Here is an 18447-nt window from a genome sequence, read left to right on the forward strand (position 1 = left end):
TGCCCAGGCAGTCCGAGTGGATCAGGGCTCGGCTCTGACGTCCTGTGACTTTACCTGTGAATGTGAGTGTTCCTGTAAGACGGGGCAAGCCTGCAGGGGCTGAGAGCCCTGGCTGCTGTTTTACCTTCCCAGGCCCTGGTCCAGCAAATCAAGCCCCTTCCACCTGAGCCATATCCCCAGAGTGCCTCTGGGCAGGTGGCAGTGCAGACCTCTTCTATTTTAAAAATAAAGGCCTCCTTTACTAAAGAAGAAGAACCATGGCCCACTCCTAGAGTGGCATTGCTTAGAGCTTTGATTTGTTCGGACTTTTTAGAATATATTTTATTTTGTGTTATTTTAAGAGGCCAAGGCTTGTCATTTCAACAACATTATAAAGATAGTTTTTCCTTATAGTTGAACTGAATAAATATCAGTGGATTCATAATGATATAAATAAATAAGTGAATGGATGAATGGTAGAGAAGGGATCTTCCTAACCGAAGAATCCCACTTAATAAAAGGAAAACAGAGACCACATTAGGCAATGCTACACTGGTATTTGTTATAGGCAGGCTCCACCAATTGATGCTACAATCAATTGGTGGAAGGATGTTTGAGGGAAAAGCAGGGCATTTGTCTGATTTCAATTATCTTCCCCAAGATACATACTAATTATAAAGAAAAAAAGTGACTTCACAGGGAGAACCCCAGCAGACACTGCCTCCATCCAGTGATAAAGTCAGCCTCAACAGTGAAATAGGCCAGAGAGGCACCATGTGGCCCCTGATAGGCTGCACTGTAGGTCCAGAATTTCCATAGCATTCTTTGGAAGAAATGACTAACTTTAGTCCACTCAGGAAACATAAGAAAAAAGCAATCAGAGAGACATTCTGCAAATAACTGACCCATACCTCAAAGGTGTCGATGTGAGAAAAGTGGTTATATTCAAGTTAGGTGTGTAGTGAAGTCTGCTACCAAAATTCCCCAATTAGGAAAATAGATAATAGGATCTAGATCAGGCAGTGTAGATGTTATCAGTCCCACTTTATTGATGCCTATTCTGGACATTTCCTTTAAATGGAATCATAGGGTGTGATCTTTCACTTAGAATAGTGTTTTCCAAGTTGATCCATGTTATGACATGTATCAATAACTTCATTCCTTTTTACTACTGAGTAATACTTCATTTTATTTATTCACCAGTTGATAGGCATTTGGGTTGTTTCCATTCTTTGACTATTGTAGATAATGCTGCAGTGAACATAAAGTACAAGCTTCTGTGTCTTGGAGTATATGTAGGAGTGAAATTGCTGGTTCACATGGCAAATATATGTTTAGCTTTTTGAGGAACTGCCAGGCTGTTTCCCAAAGAGACTGCATCATTCTCTAGCCTCTCTAGCAATGTGTAAGGGTTTCTAGTTCTCCACATTCTCACCAACACTTGTTATTATCTTTCTTTTTTATTTTAGCAGTACTAGTGAAAGTAAAGTGGTATCTCATTGTAAACTTGATTTGAATTCCCTGATGGCTAGGAATGTGAAGTATCCAAAAGTCATTTAACATCCATTGCTCTCAGGCCAGCACTCCCTTCTAAAATACTGTGTTTAGCCCTGGTTTCCCCTCCTTGTGAGTTCTCTGTTCCTAGAAGCTTGCAGGTCTGGGTACTATCCCAAGAGCTGTGGGGAGTGAGTAGGCTTGGGTCCTCATCACTCCAGAGCCCCGCTCCTTTTCAGGAGCCTGAATCAGTATGTGGGGCTGGAGAGGAACATCTTGAGTGTCCCTGTAACCAAGATCTAATTTCTTCAAAAGAACAAACGGCCTTTCATGTCATCTTGTTCCTCTTCCTGTCCCAGGAGGTCCAGATAGTTCCTGTGACTCCAGCTTCAGTAGCAGCATCAGTGTCTTCCCTTCAGCCTGGTAAGTGACCTGTTCCAGCCAGAAGTGTTTGTGGAAAGCAAGAGGCCTACATCTTTCCTGGGTGCAAGAGACTGTAGTGAAGACCCAAGGCAAAATGCCTAAGGCCAGTATTTTGGGGGCACCATGTCCACACAGGAGCTAGTCAGTGAGGGGACCTGAAGGACACTGGGCGAGCCCACCCTACCCAATTCCTTTGGACAGATAGTCTTCAATGAGAAATTAGAAGCTATTTGGTGTCAAAAACTGCAGATTTTAAAAGTACAGCTTATGCATATGGTGCCAGCAGTGGGACACTTGCAGGTGCCTCTTCCCAGCACCTTTTGCTTTTCCAGAAGTTGACAAGACCAATGAGCGGAAATCTTTTGGATGACAATCTGGGCACAGGCAGGTGTGGGCCCCAAGGCTACTGGTTAGACTATAGGCCAAGAACTGTCCTCAGAGCTCCCAGGGTACTGTCATAGCCCAGCCTTCCACAAGGGGGCAGTGCAGCCAAGCAGCAAAATATTTGCCTTCTTGCCAATTCTACTTCTCCCTATAGAATATGAGATCCTCTGTGGAAGGAACTATCACTGTCTTGTCCTGATCTTGGTCTCCTGGACCCGCCCCCATCACTATTTCTTTGGGTGGCTGGACTGGGTATGTGTTTCTTCCTCTGAATGTGGTGTTGAATCTGATCTGGGGAGTCAGTCACTCATGCAGAGAAAATAGGCACTTAACCCCAAGATCCTTTGAATTTTCCCTTCTTTTATTTTATTTTTTAATTTATTTTGATCTCTGAGGACCTGAGCATGTTTTCCAAGAACACACGTACTGATTATAAACTTGCACCCCTACGGCCTCTCCCACAGTGGACAGCAGGTTGGGAAATACTGGTCATTCACTCGATTCTAGTTGTCATGCATTTCCAGAGCACCTGCCTATGCACAACCCCACAAATTCTAAGATAAAGGAAGGCCACTGGAGGTGCCCCTGAACTTGAGGCAAACAAGTAGCCAGGAAGTTACCAGAAAAGGGAGCAAATGCAGATGGTGTTGGGAAGACAAGTCATGCTAAGGCATGAGGAGGCTCATGGCAGTGAACCCAGCAAGTGCTTCTGACGCCCAGCCCTGTGCTATATCCTATGTTGGATCGCTTTGATTTTGCTTATATTTCGATTCCAGGGTCAGCAACATTATCTCTATTTTAAGGACAGGAAGGAGTGGGAGAATAGGAGCTATAATGTAGAGAATGGACTTTATAGAGGGTTCAGGTGGGCATAGATGGGCTGCGGAACCACCACATTCACATGGATGTGAAGGAGCAGTGGCTTAGACTGAGAAGAGGGCAGTATTTGAAGGTGGAATTTCCAGAATTTGCTGATGGATGAAATGGAATAGAAGGAGAGTGGTAAGGGAAGAATAATTTCTAGGTGTTTAGCTTGGGCCAAACTCAGGATATCCTAGTTTACTTCCAAGTTGGGCTGGGAGAGCAGGTGAGTGGGGTGGTCCAGTACTCTGTTCTAGGTGGCTCTGAGCATCCCCAGGAGAGGTTGGAAAGGTGGCTGGATTCTGGAGCTCAGGGTAGAGGTATGAGCTAAGATGTAGGAGACCCAAGAGTCCTGCAGAGGGTTCGGCTTTGGTCTTAGAGGCTGTGAGAGGCAGTGTTGTAAGTTGGAGTGACAGGTTCAGATCTAGGATTTAGAAGCTCACTCTAGCATTAGAAAAGCCTATTGTAGGCTTGTCACTTTAATCTGGGCTACACAGATTGTCACATTTTGAGGGAGTGGTGGTAAGATGTAGGAGGAGGGGAAGGAGAGGCAGAGGTGGCATAACTGATGGACTGTGAAGGTGGCATGACCCTCTGCAGCCTCGCATGGGAACCCGTGCTGCCTTCGCTGGGACAAGCCTACAGGAGGCCTTCACTCCTGTGCTTAGGCAGGAACCACCTAATTGGAGCCCCATTTGGGTTTATACCTGTCATTCAGGAGCCACTGCTGAATCCTACCCCTTTAACATTAAAAAAAAAAAAAAAAACAGACCAAGAATCTGTCATTTAGGGGGCTGGGGCTCAGTGGCAGAGTGCTTGCCTCGAACGCATGAGGCCCTGGGTTCAAACCTCAGCACCACATAAAAATAAATAAATAAAATAAAGGTATTGTGTCCAACTACAACTAATAAATAAATAAAACAAAACAAAAAAGAATCAAGAATCAGTTATCTAGCACTTCTGACTCCTGTGGTGGCAGCAGAGCTCTCTGAGCCACCGGCCATGCTAGGAGGAGAGCAACCCTGCTAGTTGTGAAACCAGAGCTGGGGGCTCAGGCCTACCGCCTTCTTCCCCCAGTGACACTGTCAAAGGAGACCGAGCTTGGGCAGAACGGCACCGTCCAGAGTGACACAAAACAGAACTCACACTGCCACTGTCCAGGTGCGTCGCTTGCCCGAGCACCACCTGCTATTGCCAGTTCCACTCAGTTCTCGCCAGCCAAGGGCAGCAGCCAGAGTGCAGACTCCTCCAGGAGCAGAAGGCATTTCTGCCTGGCAAAAAAACTGCCAGCAATGTGATGGTCCTCAGTCTTCGTGGTTTTGGGCCCTAGGAGAGTCCAGTGAAGGTTGTGGATCCCCTTTAAAAATGTACGCCCAAAACTGAACCCTCTTTCAGGGGCTCAGGAATCTTCTTGAAGACAGTCCCTATACCCCAGATTAGAAAAGAAAAAAGGGATTCCTCACTTGGACTAAAACAGAGAGAAATCACCAGATCAACTTGAGACCATGAGCCGCCTCCCTTGTCCTCATCTGCCCTCTCCTGGGACTGCAAAAGCCCTGGAGTCCCAAGCCTAGTCACCTGGGAGAAGTAGTGGGTGATGGAGTCGCTTTCGGTCTGGGGAAACAGCCGCAGTATCTCCAGTTAGAGGATTCAGATCCTCCATCCTCCAAAGCAAGGGAAGTTCTCAGAAAGTTGAAAACTGACCTCCCTGGGGAGGGTGGGAAGAGAAGAAACAAGATGGAGGAAGCATGCTTGAAGCGAAGGCAAGGGTAGAGGGAGGAGTTGCCGCCACTGTCTTTCTGCACGCTGGGCACACTCCTCCTGGGAGAGCTCAGGGTGGTGAGCCGCAGGAGTATGAGGTATAAATGAGTTGAAGTCATGAGAAGCAAGGAGCAGCACCTGGCACACAAAAAAGCTAGAACCAGTTCCCTAGCACTTTCTGACTCCTGGTGGAAGGAGATCTTGTGGCAGCAACACTGTCTGAGCCATGGTAGAGAGTCTTGGCTACACTTTTATCCCCTTTGTACAAATGAGGAGACAGACCAGAGAGACTGACTTCTTGCCCAAAGCCAATCAGCTAGTTAGTGACCAAGTTGAAATGCTAGCCGGGTTTGTCTAGCTCCAAATTCCCTGCAGTTAGCTTTGTTAGTCATGGTTAGAGAGTTCCAGAAGTGTTTCAAGTTTGCCTCCCTGACTTACTTGACAGGGGCTCTTGAGCAAGTGTTGCCGCGTGAACAGTATTCCCTCTAGCAGCCAGGGTTTGCCAAGGGCCATGGTGTCATCAGTGATATTCAATACAGTTCTCCTGGTGGAGCTGACTGCCCTATGTGTAAGCAACCAGAAAGACCTAGGAGTCCGTGCTTCTCAACTTTAAGTAGCTACTGATTGAAAAAATTACATGATGATCATGTATTTAAAAAAGGCAACTTCGAATTCAGAAACAACTCTGTTTTTAGATTTGTCTGTTTTCTAATTTGATTAGAGATGTAACACATGTACCATAAAAAGTGAGCCATTACAGAGATAAAGTGGTGTCTCCCAGTGAGAACCATGGGGACAGATTATTATTCATTGGTACTATCAGAAGCATTATTTGGGAAGTCTGTATTTTAAGCAGCACCATGTGCTTGGAAATCGTAGTGCATATGTGTGTAAGACACTCGTTACGAGATGTTTTATGAGAAAATGCTTGGTGAAAATGGGGTTTTGCAGACACCTTGAAATAACTCAGAAGCCCCCAGGAGTGGCTTGTCTAGACTTTTTGGAACCGATGTAGAGATGTATTATAAACCTTGCCTGAGCTCCCTTCTGTTCTTGATGGGTAAGGTTAGCCAGGGTGGAGGGTGCCACATCTGACTTCAGCCGAGCCGAGAAGAGCTGAGCACAGTACCCTGTGTTCCCCCCTGAGTTTGCGCAGAGCTCAGGAGCCAGCCCCGCCCAGTGGAGCAGCTGCCTGCTCAAGGGCATTTGGGATCCTGATCCACCCTTTCCCCACTGCTGAGATCAGTCTCAGCCCAGTCAAGTCACCTGCTTCTCCTGACCTTCATCTTTAATTAGCCAAGGGAAGAGACCCAGGGAGGATGTCTCCAGCCACAGGAATGAGCTCTTAGTACTTAGCCTTTTGGCCTTGGCCAGTCTCTGGCCTCTGCACCCAGGTTTGCTCATCGGTGCACTGAAGGATTGAGTTGCATCAACTGTGAGGTCCCTTTTAGTTTTAAAGTTCTTGTGGATTGAGGACAATACCTGTCTCACTGTCAGTCCAAAGACACCCCTACCCAGGGAGGTGTGCTGTGGTCGGCATTTGCTGTGGGGAAAGTCCTAGAATGTCAGTACATACAGTGCTGCCAGTTCACACATGGCTCCATGAAGTCCTTCCTTTATTATGTGGCCCTGACACAGTGCCACCTGAAAGAGATGCCACCATGGCTGGCCAGAAGCATCTCAGGTCTACCAGTAGTTGGAGCTCTGCCTTTCTCCCCACATGGAACCTTTGACTGCCCTTCCAGCAAGAAATTACACTGGAAAGTGTGAGATGAACTTCTTCCCCCAACACCAGGTGCTACCAGGTCTTCCCTGGCCAAAGAAGGACTGTGTGCACTGGAGCTGCTTTTATCTGTCCCTCCCTAGATATGGTTGAGGGTGACGGTGCCATGATCTCCTGAGCCTGCCACCCCTGCTAGAAGATAGTGCCATGTGGTGGGTAGGTCCTCTCTGGAGTCAGACTACTCAGATTCAAATTGCTGGCACCACCATTTCTTGGCTATGTAACCTTGGCCAGGTCACCTAAGTCTGTGCTTCAGTTCCCTTATCCCCAGAGTGGAAGTAACATGACTTAGCCATAGGGCTGCAGAGAGAACAACATGGGGCTTGCAGATAAAGTGCTGCACAGAATGTTGGTCATTACCATGCCTGTTACCAAAGCCCTTACTCCCCCCAGCTCCAAGGTTATACAACCACTGACCTGCCTGGGGGTGGAGGTGGGGTGTGGAGCCTGGCCTTGTCCCCGCCAGCAGCTCTAGGGCAAGACCATTGCTAGACCCCTGCAGTTCTGAATCCCCCAGGTAAATAAAACTTACAAGGCCTTCCTCCAGGGGGCTAATTCTGCTGAGATGTGGCAGTGGTCTTCAGGAACAGGGTACTCCTGACACCTGGACACCATGTAGCAGCAACCTTCAATGGCTCCTGCTAGAAAGCCACTAGCCTTGCCTCAAGGCACAGGGTCCAGAAAGGAAAGGCTAAGTGGGGGTGGCCTCCCTCACACATTGTGTGAAGCCCTAGGTTGCTGTGAGTGTCTCTGCCTCCGAGACAGTGCTGCTCTATCCATGAGATTCCAGCCCCAGGAGAAGAGCTAAGCCCAAGGGGACACACAGGAAGGAGCTCTGTAGGACACCAGCCCGGCTAGGGAAAGAGAGACCTGGAGATAAGATAGGGAGTGCTGGCCATAAGCAAAGAGAGAGGGGCTGACCATCAGGAACTTATCAGAGCTGATAAGGAAATGCTGAGGAAGCCCTGGTGGGATTGCTGTGCTGGCCAGGGTGGCGGCCACATGGCTGCAGAGACCTGATATGTAGCTGGTCCAATCTGGGATGGGTTGTGAGCAGAAAATGCCACTGGATATCAAAGATGAGGACACCGAGAACAATCTGAAGTGTCTCATTAGTAATCTTTATGTTCATTATATTGATTGTATGTTGAAATGCTAATAATTTGGATATATTGGGTTGGTTTAAATAAGTTTCAACTGTTTCTTTTTCCTTTGATATTTATTGTTTTGTTTTTGGTACCAAGAATTGAACCCAGGGGTGCTTAACCATAGCCACATCCCCAGAGCATCCCCCTGCCCCAGCTTTATTTTTAATTTTATTTTTTTGGTATGGGGCCTTTCTCTTAAGTTTTGAAGAGTTTTCTCTGAAGCTGGCTTTGAACTTGTGATCCTCCTGCCTCACCCTCCCAGGCTGCTGGGATTACAGGTGTGTGCCACCATGCCCAGCTCCTTTTCAATTTAAAACTAGAAAATGTAGAATCGTGTCTGTGGCTCACCTTGTGTATCTTGGACAGTGAGCACAAGAGATCAAGTACGGGCCTGCGCCTGCCGCCTTGAACCCATCTGCACTTTGCTTTCCCTGTGTCTTAGGCTGCCACAGCATTTAGATGTTTTGATATCCTCAGATGACACTAGGAATTTCCAGCCACATGACTCCTGAGGAAATCACAGAGGCTGCTCCCCTCCTCACAGAGGCTCCATTCTGGGCTCTGTCACTATGTCACACGCCCAGATTTCCTGGCCCCCTGAGTATGGACATGCCCATTCTCACCCCTGAAACAGGCTCTGGGGGGCCATCAGATTGTATTAAATAGCAATTCTGCCTAGCCGTTGCAGAGCTCAGAATCCTACCCTGTAGGAGCTCACATCACATGAGCCTCGGAGAGGCTGCAGGTGAATGAGGAAAGCACAGCCATCAAGTTCCTGGTGCAAATGAATAATTGAGCAGCCTGGAAATGCCACGAAAGACCATTTTGTACAGATGGGCACTGGAACTGCCTGGCCCCAGTCCCCAGGAAACGACCAGCATTGTTATGTCACTTTTGGTAAACGTGGTGCAGGGCATCAGGAGGAGGGGAACCCCCTTGCCCCTAAGGTTTCCTACCTGTGCTGTGCCCACCCTGAAAACCCACCTTCTGCAGGGAGCCATGCTTTGGGCAGAGCTAACTCTGTCTCCCAGCAGGTTCAGTTGTGGTAAGAGGACAAGCCACAGTCCTTGTACTCAATCAGGAAACCGTGTTCCCAGTGAAGGGCTTGTTGGATATCAAGGGGTGTTATGGGGTCCTCCCTTGTACCGTCTGGACACGGGGGTTTTGCATCATCAGCAAAACATCTGAGGTGCCAAACAGTTCAGGTCATTAACTGGCCAGTCAGCCCAGAATCCAATGGGGGCCAGCTTCATGTACAAGCCAGGCTAGAACTAGAAAAAGGAAGGGAAGGTGAGCCGGAGCCCAGGAGGCCAGCCTCCCTTCCCACATGTGGGTAGCAGAGCTCCAGCGAGCCATAAGCTCCATACTCCTCAGGAACAGAAGGAAGTGGAGAGAGAAAAGCAAGGCCCCTAGGAGCCCCCATCACCAAGGCAAGCGATGATGTCTTGGTCTCTGCTTGGATCTGCCTTCTGTGTCCCAGGCAGTGGGGTAGGATGTGTGGTCCTGACTCTGCAGGCCCAGGGGAATGCTATGACACAGGAGTATAAGACAACATGAGCTTTACTTGGTTTTCTCTCCTGGTTTTTGCCCTCAGCACTGACAGGGCCCCGGTGACCCTGCACCTTGATGGGATTGTACAGGTTCTGAACTGCCACCTTAGTGACATGGCCATTGGGATGATGACCAGGATTGCTGTTCTGAAGTGGCTCTACCATCTCTACATCAAGACCCCCCGCAAGGTGAGCCCAGCCAGCCCTCCAGGAGGCAGCTCCCTACCAGGGAGTTCCTTCCAAGTCCACCTTGGTTTTCAAGAGCCTCCCCATGCTTGGGAGGGTTTGGGTCATTGCACTTCTGGAAAAACCCTGGTGAGCACAAGAGTGAAAGATGGCATGAGGAACCCTCGGTGACTTGGGTGGAGGGAGGTGGTCTCTGCAGGCCCCAGGATGCTATCTGAACCAAGCTCAGTTCTGGAGCAAAGGGAGACCTCAGCAGTGACCCCTTTTTTGCTCTCCAGATGTTTCGACACACAGACAGCCTCTTCCCCATCCTACTTCAGACGTTATCGGATGAGTCTGATGAGGTAAGTCACAAACATCAGCTTTCTTTTTTGATGACTTGTGGGGGTCAAACTGCTATGATGTTCTTGTTTGGTTGATGTTGTGCTCTCAAATCAACACCAAAAAATTGACTTAGAGGTAAAGCTGTGCTTAGTGTGCTGGGCTTTGTTAGTAAGGACGCTTCTGTAGGCCTTTCTGGAGTACTCTGGGACAGATTTCAGGGAGAAGGTGACTTTGCATACTCTTAGGAGTTGATATGTCTTCTCTGGGAGGTGATTAGTGGCAGAGACCCTGGCTGTAGGGTCAGGCTCCCTGGGGGCAAGGTCTGGCCCTGCTTTGCTGCCCACACTTAACATCTGTGAGCCTTCTTTCCTATCAGTGTCCAGTGAGGGTAGTGACAGTACCTGGTGTATGAGAAAAAAGTGACCTGTGTAAGATGCCACATGCTGAGTGTGCGCATTAGTTGTTCGGCTGCACTCTACTTTGACTCCAGTTTTAATTGGTCCCTTAAGCCTTGCTTTGTTGGGGACACCAGGTGCTGCTGGTGTGATAGGGAAAGGCTAGCCCCAATTCCAGGCTGCAGGAGCAACCCCCTGGTCTCTGAAAGGACCAGCAAGCAGAGGCTGGCCCGGGGAACAGGGTGCCCCAGGGTCCTCTGTCATCTGTAGCTCTCCAGCTGCTCAACATTACCCCACTCACTCTTCCCGTGAAGTCAGGACAGAGTAATTCTTTTCAGGGCTCCCCTGCCTCCCAGCCAAGAGGCAGGACTTGTAGTTGGACACCCATTTGCACAAGCAGCATCCCATTCTTCCATATCAGCTCTTCAGGATGCTGATGATCTGAGCTGACTTTTCCCTGTCTTTTCCTCTTCTGGGCTCTAAGTTGCTGTGGGCAATAGGCAGCACCATGTCTCCATGCAGCTATAAATGTATGCATCAATAGACCTGCTTGCCCACACTGCCCAGTAAGAATGTGGGAGTGGACAGGTTGGGGCTGGGGGGGTGGAAGGAAGAAGGGCATTGCTACAGATACTTGCAGTGAGGCAGCTCAGGTTTTCTTGGGCTGGTACAGGCTTGCATGGGGCCTGGGCAGCTGTGCTGCAGCCTAAATTTACTTTCCTGAATCTAGACCAAAGAAAGAAGCAGACAGACAGGTATCATCTTATAGATCCTCTGAGGTTCTCTGCATTTCCAGAAAAATCCCAAACAGATGGTCTGTGAGTGCCCCTGGCCTTTCCTGCTTGCCCACCCCGACACACATCCTTTGCTCTCCCCCCTGCACTGCCGCCCTGCAGTACCCGGCCCAAGTGGACACGGCCCAGTTCTGCCTGCAAACTAGGAGTGACTCACTGCAGAGCTAGGCCCTCCTTTCAGTAAGAAAAGACGAGGAGAGCTGCTGATTGGTGCTTTGCTGGGACTTCACTGGAAGCAGCTGAGTTTTCAGTCCTTTAAATTGAGTTGTTTAATCCCATCCAGCTTTCTTTGCTTGAAATTGGCTTTCTTGTGCTTGTGCATTCAGAGGCGGGGAGAGAGGCTTGGGGGGTGGATGCAGCCCATTAAACTGCTCTGTTCAGGTTGCGGCAATGGAAAGTGGATTTGCTGAAGTGCCAAATGTTGTCAGGGCTTTGAGGCACATCTTGTGGGCCTCATGGGAGGAGGATTGAAGCTGCTCTTGGGGACAGTTGAGGAGATGCTATGACAGGAAGGAAGAGTCTCTCTTTCCTATCTCTGGAGGACAGATTTGGGGACCTTGATAATCATTGGTGAGTCATGATTCTGCCACATCCTGGTTCTTCTCCAGAATACCTTTCCTAAATATCCCCCAGCCTCACTGACTCTGTGGACCCTTGGCAATGGGAGTATAGCCACAGATAAGACAAAGTCCTCTTCTCCTAGGACTTCCCTTGAAGGATATATGGAAAGTGTTCTCTGGTGGGTTTTTCCAAATGTCTTTATGCACAGCTCTTATCTCAAATTGGAGCTCCTTGAGGTTCAAGAACCATGTCAGATCCTTGTGTTGTAGTAGCTCAAGAGCCCTCACAAAAATCCTGTGAGAGTTCTGTTATTTTCATTGGACAGGTCAAAAAACTAAGGCCTGGGGCTGGGGTTGTGGCTCAGCAGTAGAGCACTCGTCTAGCACGTGCGAGGCCCTGGATTCCATCCTTAGCACCACATAAAAATAAATAAGTAAAGGTTTTGTGTCCAACTATAACTTTAAAATAAACAGACAAATAAATAAATAAATAAAACTAAGGCTTGGAGCTGGGGTTATAACTCAGTGGTAGAGCTCTTGCCTAGCACATGTGACGCTTTGGGTTCCATCCTCAGCACCACAGAAAAAAAATAAAATAAAGGTACATAAAAAACAAAAAACAGCCAGGCATGGTGGCGCATGCCTATAATCACAGCAGCTCAGGAGGCTGAGACAGGAGGATCACAAGTTCAAAGCCAGCCTCAACAACAGCAAGGTGCTGAGCAACTCATTGACCCTGTCTCTAAATAAAATACAAAAAAAAAAAAAAATGGGGCTGGGGTTGTGGCTTAGTGGTCAAGTGCCTCTGAGTTCAGTCCCCTTACCTGGCACCACCACCACCCCCGCCAGAAAAAAAAAAAAAAACTAAGGCCTAGGAAGGGTAAATAACTTACACAGGAAGTTCTTGAAGCCAAGCTCAAAGCCAGGTCTGTTTGACTCTAAAGCCTGTCCCCTTTGATTGCTTATGACCAGGACTAGTCTGTCATCCAGTGCAAAACCAGCTGGGGAGATAGGGAGCCTGGATGGAGTTGTAGCATCCCCATTTCCTCTAGATTTCTCCAGGAGGTTTTCTGGCTTTTTTCTCTTGTCCTGGAAGTTCTTAAGAAAAGGTCCCAACTTGGTGAGGAGGGGTGGATGTGTGTGTGTGTAAACAAAACGCCAGGCGCCGTGGCACACACCTATAGGAGGCTCACAAGTTCAAAGCCAGCCTCAGCAACAGTGAGGCACTAAGCAACTCAGTGAGATCCTGTCTCTAAATAAAATACAAAATAGGGCTGGGGATGTGACTTGGCAGTTGAGTGCCCCTGAGTTCAAAAAATAAAATACCCCCCCCCTGCGTTTAGTCCTCAAATCTTTTGTTCACTTTTCCTATTGATTATAGAAGCTGTATATTTAGGACCTTCCATTTGTTACCTCTGTTGCAAAGGTCTGTCTCTCATACGATGGCTGTGATTAGCCCACATACTCCTCACTCTGGCTTAGAGTCACTGGTCTCAGGGGATAGGATGTACCCAGGTGTTCATGATGCAAGAGCCAGGCATGGAGAAGGCAGAGTCCAGAGGCCTACCTCTGCCTCCACTGTGTTCCCCAGAGGCCTACCTCTGCCTCCACTGTGTTCCCCAGCCCCACTGGCACGTGGCCTAGCTGGCCTGTCTCATCTGCCATGTTCCTCAGTTCTGCCCAAGTGACAGCTCAGTAGGCCACACGGCATCTTCCATTGTCTCTGCTCTCCGTTACTCAGGATAAGTGGCTGTTTCCTTAGTACTACCTGCTCCTATAGACATTATCATTCTATCATTGTCAGAAAGAATTTGCAGGTGTCAAATTAATATTCTTGGCACTGGAATAGAAATCATCCCATTAGCTAGAGATAGTTTTTTTTTTTTTTTTTTAAGTGAAAACATGACCCTGATTTCCCCAGCATGGAATTCAAGGCGCATGCTCAGAGCTTCCTTTTGGACCCTAGTGGTGGGGGTGCTGCTGCATCCCCTGCCCAAAAGATGCCATTTGTCAGCTGCCTCTCATGCTAGGCAGCTGCTGCCTGAGAGTGAGCACCCACAGGATGGGGTCATCTCCACATTCCCAATGGTGGGGCTGGCCTGAGAGGGCCATAGGTGACCCTTTATTCCCGAGCATAAGTGCCTCCTAACTTGCATTTAAAATTCTCAGGGTGATCACAGTCTCAAAAGAGACCTGGAAGGATATTTGTCTTCTTTGAGTGAATGTGGACACCCTGGACAGAATCTTTGCTCTGGCCCTTCCTTACCAGGGTTCTTGAGTGAAAAGTTAACCTTGCTGGACCCCTGAAGTGGGAATACTGATGTCTAACCTGCCCTATAGGCTACTTACTGGTCACATAGGAAATATAAAGCTGCATCCACCCATCTGTCCTCACAAGTTCACCTAGGGAGTAATTGGCCTCTCACCACATCCCAGTAAGCCTCAGGTCTTTTCTGTAGGTCTCACTCACTGGTTATGAAGGTAACTCTCAGTATTTGCATTTCCACTATGATTTAGGATGATCCCTTTCTGATGGTGCTCTTTCCCCAGGTAGTAGTATAGCCTGGTGGCTGAGAACATGAGTTTGGGGCTGGCTGGTCCAGGAGTTCAGTCCTGGCTCTATCACTTAATGATAGGTTGACCTCAAGCAAGTGACCTAGCCTCTCTGAGCCTCAGTTTCCTTATCCATAATGGGAGACTACTAAAGGGCCCTCCCTCTCAGGTTGGTTGGAATAATTAGGTGAGATTATAGACATCAAACGCTCAGCCAGCAGGCATAAACTAGGGTAGTAGAGGGCTCCTCTGATGCTGGCAGTCATCTCTGTAGAGGGCTAGGAGCCACATACTGCAACCAGAAAGATGGCCCCATGTCTGCCCAAAGTTTAGCAGAGAAAGCCAGGATAGAGGCCACCTTCTCCTGTCTTGAAAGGCCTAAGGAGCACAGTGGTGTTTGAGGGACTTGAATTTCATCTCCAGGTCTTAGAAAGCCAAGCAGGGGACAAAGTGGGCATCTGGGCTAGTGCCCCTCCATGTCCTTCCCACCCTCCCCCAGAGCAGGAGCGAGGTGGCGCCAGCCTACTTCTTCAGATCCCTGTGTTCAGCATCTTCGCAGCGACTCTCCACTGACTGACAGGGGGACGGGCTCCAGCTGGCTGCCCTGGTCCAGGGGGAGGAGGAGAAAGGGCATCATCAGCAGAGGCTGCTTCAGGGCCTCTGCAGCCACAGCCTCTTCTTCAGAAACAAAATTCAGACCAGGAGACAAGTCCCGCTGGGCCCAGTTGTCACTGGAAACCAGCCCCTCAGCATCCTCTCAGCATCTCAGAGCTGGGATGTCCCTAACACTTTTAGAAAAGAGATTTCAACCCAAGTGGAGCCAGTGTCCTTGCCCACTCCCTGAGCTTCAGAATCACTATGAAGAGAAATTGCTGATGAGGACTATGGCTGATGAGACTGATGCAGAATCAGCAAGAGGACCACCTTTCTGGAAACTCTGGAAGGCAGGATTTTGAGGGCAATGTTCACAACTAGCCATGTGAAGAACATAGGCCAACTGTCACACCCAGTACGGCATAGGACCCAGGAGGAAAGGGACAGTGGGACATAGGTCTAGGGAGTGTCTTAAGGGCTTCTGAAAAAGGACTTTTTTTCCTTATGATGCTTAAAACATCCTATGGATACAGTGAAGGACCACAGTCCAGGGCAGTCCACAACTTTCTCAATCCTCCACCCAGTGGGGTGTCTCAGAAGTGCCCAGGGGACCCTGAGGCTGCTTAAGCTTTGGCCAAGTTCTAAGGGAAGTGAAACTGGGCGTCTTGGGCCATCAGCTCTTCTCTTTGGTGCAAATCTTGGCCTATCCAGCTGGTCTCTTCCCTGGCCTCTTGGCTCTTCACCCACAGGATGAGTGGTCAGGGGGCAGTCGTGCTGCATCTGAGGCCATACTTGAGGGATGGTTTGATCCAGGGGCTGTGGCAGAGGATTTCATCTGTTCCAGTGTCCAGGTCCCAGGAGAAATAGAGTGGAAAAACTGAAGGGGTTCTCAGCCCTCAGGAGAGGGGGCGCACCAGGCCAAGCAAGTTGCCTGAAGGAAACTGGTCAGGGGTCATTTAAGAGAAGCCGCTCTGGCGTCATGCTGTGATGGCCACTTGTGCTGCCGTTCCAGGTGGGCAGCCCAGGGCCCTAAGCAGATCTGGGGCGGGGCTGCCTTCAGCTTTCCCTATTTCAGGGGAGGAGCAGCTCCGTCTCCCCAATGTGTTCCTTCCCTTCTCACCCTTATCCTGCCCAGTCCACCTGAGTGCTCCCTCGACTTTCCTTCGGTCTCATAAGTCACCCACCTGGGCTGGGGGCTTGTCTTCCTGCTTTAAAGGAATTTATTTAATGCCAACAGGGACTTCGACGTGAATCTCCCCGGGGAAGCTCAGACCTGAGAGCCTGCTGGGAGGAATGGGGTAAAAGGCTCTGGTCCTCTGAGGTTCAGAGCAACCTCAGCTGCTCTTGCCCGTTTCCAGAGGGAGGGCCTTCTGTTGGACATTGGCCATCCCAGTGTCTCTCCCAAAATTGGGGGCTTCCAATTAGTTAGAGGCCCCTTCAGGCAGCACCCCTCCAGGGTTCAGGCCAGAAGCTCTCTCCCTGCAGCCAGGGCTAGGCCAGGGGCTGGACCACCGAGGGGTGGGGAAGAGGAGGAGGGAGGCTTCTGGGCCCACGCCATCCACTCCCTGTGGGCCCAGGCAAGTTAACAGGACATCTCCCCTCAGTTTTCTTCCCTGAGATGCTGGGGTTGAACTGAGTTGTCGGTGCTCCCTTCCAGCCCAGAATTTGTGTGGTCCCGACTCCACTGCCTAGAATGCTAATGCTGCCTGCTGAAAAGTGGGTAGTCTTCCTAAGAATGGGACTTGTTTTTTTCCTTCTCAGTTCCCTGCCTCAGTTTTTATTTCACTCCAATTTTCATTCCATCCACTCTTCAAAACAAACAAAAACGACCCCTTCACTACCACCTCAGTTCTGCAGATTTCTTTAAAATCAGATCACTCAGTAAGTGAAACCTCTACCCCAAGGACTAAAGGTGATGTGTCGGCAGCCAAGAACTTGATTCTCCTTGCAATGAGGCTCCCCATGTGAGAAGGTGAGCAGGGCCTGCCCGGACAGCCCTGGCCTCCTCCTGCCACAGCTCCAGAGACCTGCTAGGGCACTGGACCCTGTTTTCCCTCAGCTGACCCTGCAAGGAGAGAGTGCTGAGCAGGGAGAGGAGTCACCTGCTTGCAAGGTCAAGATGCTGGACACAGTCACCATCCCTAGGCCTTCCTCCTTGGATCCAGCCAGGCCCAAGCTGTCGACAGCTGCACCCCCACAGCCACTGCTAGGGGCAATGGAGGACTTGGGTCTTCTGAAATGAATCGTCAGCAGTGTTGCCAGAGAGAGGAACAGGAAGGTGACAGGCCCAGATTGTACCTGCCAAGAGGGCCTCTGCTGCTTCTCATTCTTCACACTTTTCTCTTAGTCTCCTGTCAGCCACCCCAGAGTAAAGGAGAGACTTATAATAACTGTGGTCAGTCCCTCATAATAACTGAGGGACTCATAATAACTCCTAATAACTATCAACACCCTCTTCATTAAGGCATGTTTGTGTGCCAGGAGGGTTTTTATGTTTATGTCTGTCTGGATCCTTCCCAGGCTGTGCATAGTAACTGATATGAGTGGGGCAGGAGCCGTGGACTACTGCCTGGTTCCTCGTGGAGGCAGAGGCTAGGCTTAGAAGACAACAGAAAGGGAGCCTTCTTTTCCAGGGCTGGGGCTGCAGGCAGGAAAACCTAAAAGGGGAGCCGGTCAATGATGGCCTTCCCCTGGGACTGTGGGTGGGGGTTTTCACAGAGCCAGGCTCTAGAGCCAAGTTACCTGCAGGGCTGAGCTTGCTACCTGGCCCTGGTCCCACCCACACAGCCCATCTGGCCTTGAATTCAGGAAGTGATATCACCTAGAGGGGCCTATCCAACAACCTGGAGCTAAAGCCCACGGTACCAGAGTCCTCTGTAGCTTTGAAAAGCCAGCTGCGTGGGTCTTACCCCGGACTTCCTGACTTGTCCCCTCAAGTCAGGCCTGGTTGCTGGGTTCTGACATTTACCAACTCCCAGGAGAATGGGGTGCACACCTCTGATTGATAGCCACAGTTGTGGATTAGCGTGAGCTCTAATTTGGAGGCTAAAGGCCATACCCCGCAGCTCCCCATCCTGATGCCCTCTCCCCATCACCCTTCAGAAATCAAAATGTCTTCCAAGTCATATGTTGGTTTCTCCTCTGGCTCTGGAGATGGCCAAAGCTGAATCACCTGCATTTCCCTGGCAGCTCCCTGTGGGCAGTTCACAGGGCACACGGGCCAGGCCAGAATGTGTGTGAGGACAGGGACTGCTAACAGTCCTAGCTGCTAACAGAGAAAGCTACTGTATCCCAGCCCTGGCTCAGCACGCTGTGGTGCAGTCTTCCTCCGTCTCGCAGCAGCCCTGGCAAGGTGGGCTCTGTGCTTTTCCCCATTTCACTTAAGAAGAAGCTGAGACCCAGAGAAGTTTCAGAACTTGGTCAAGATCTCCACTAAGCTGTTCCATTCAGAGCCTTGTTTCTTTCTCTCAGTCCCCTTCCCCTGCTCCCCCACCCCCACCACATACACACGCATACACCTCCTCCTGCACCTCAGGGCTGGACCACAACCGTTCTGTCTTTATGTCCAGCCCACCCTGTCCACTCAGACCCTGGTCACCCTTTATGATGGCACCTTAGGCTATGCTCTGAGAAGACGGTCTGTCCAGCCTATAGTAGG

The 18447-nt window shown here is 49.6% G+C and overlaps 1 protein-coding gene across 3 annotated transcripts in view; it reads left to right on the forward strand.

Moving 5' to 3' along the window:
- The window catches only part of Vac14 (VAC14 component of PIKFYVE complex), a 102491-nt gene that overhangs the window by 26660 nt on the left and 57384 nt on the right, over positions 1-18447 (forward strand). For all 3 annotated transcript variants that reach the window (XM_040278785.2, XM_078032646.1, XM_005318403.4), the window contains exons 10-12: positions 1833-1896; positions 9428-9572; positions 9848-9913. In XM_040278785.2, the coding sequence (XP_040134719.2) occupies positions 1833-1896; positions 9428-9572; positions 9848-9913 (275 nt within the window). The remainder of the gene's footprint in view (positions 1-1832; positions 1897-9427; positions 9573-9847; positions 9914-18447) is intronic.

This window comes from Ictidomys tridecemlineatus, chromosome 15 (genome assembly GCF_052094955.1).
Source record: "Ictidomys tridecemlineatus isolate mIctTri1 chromosome 15, mIctTri1.hap1, whole genome shotgun sequence".
NCBI lineage: Eukaryota > Metazoa > Chordata > Mammalia > Rodentia > Sciuridae > Ictidomys > Ictidomys tridecemlineatus.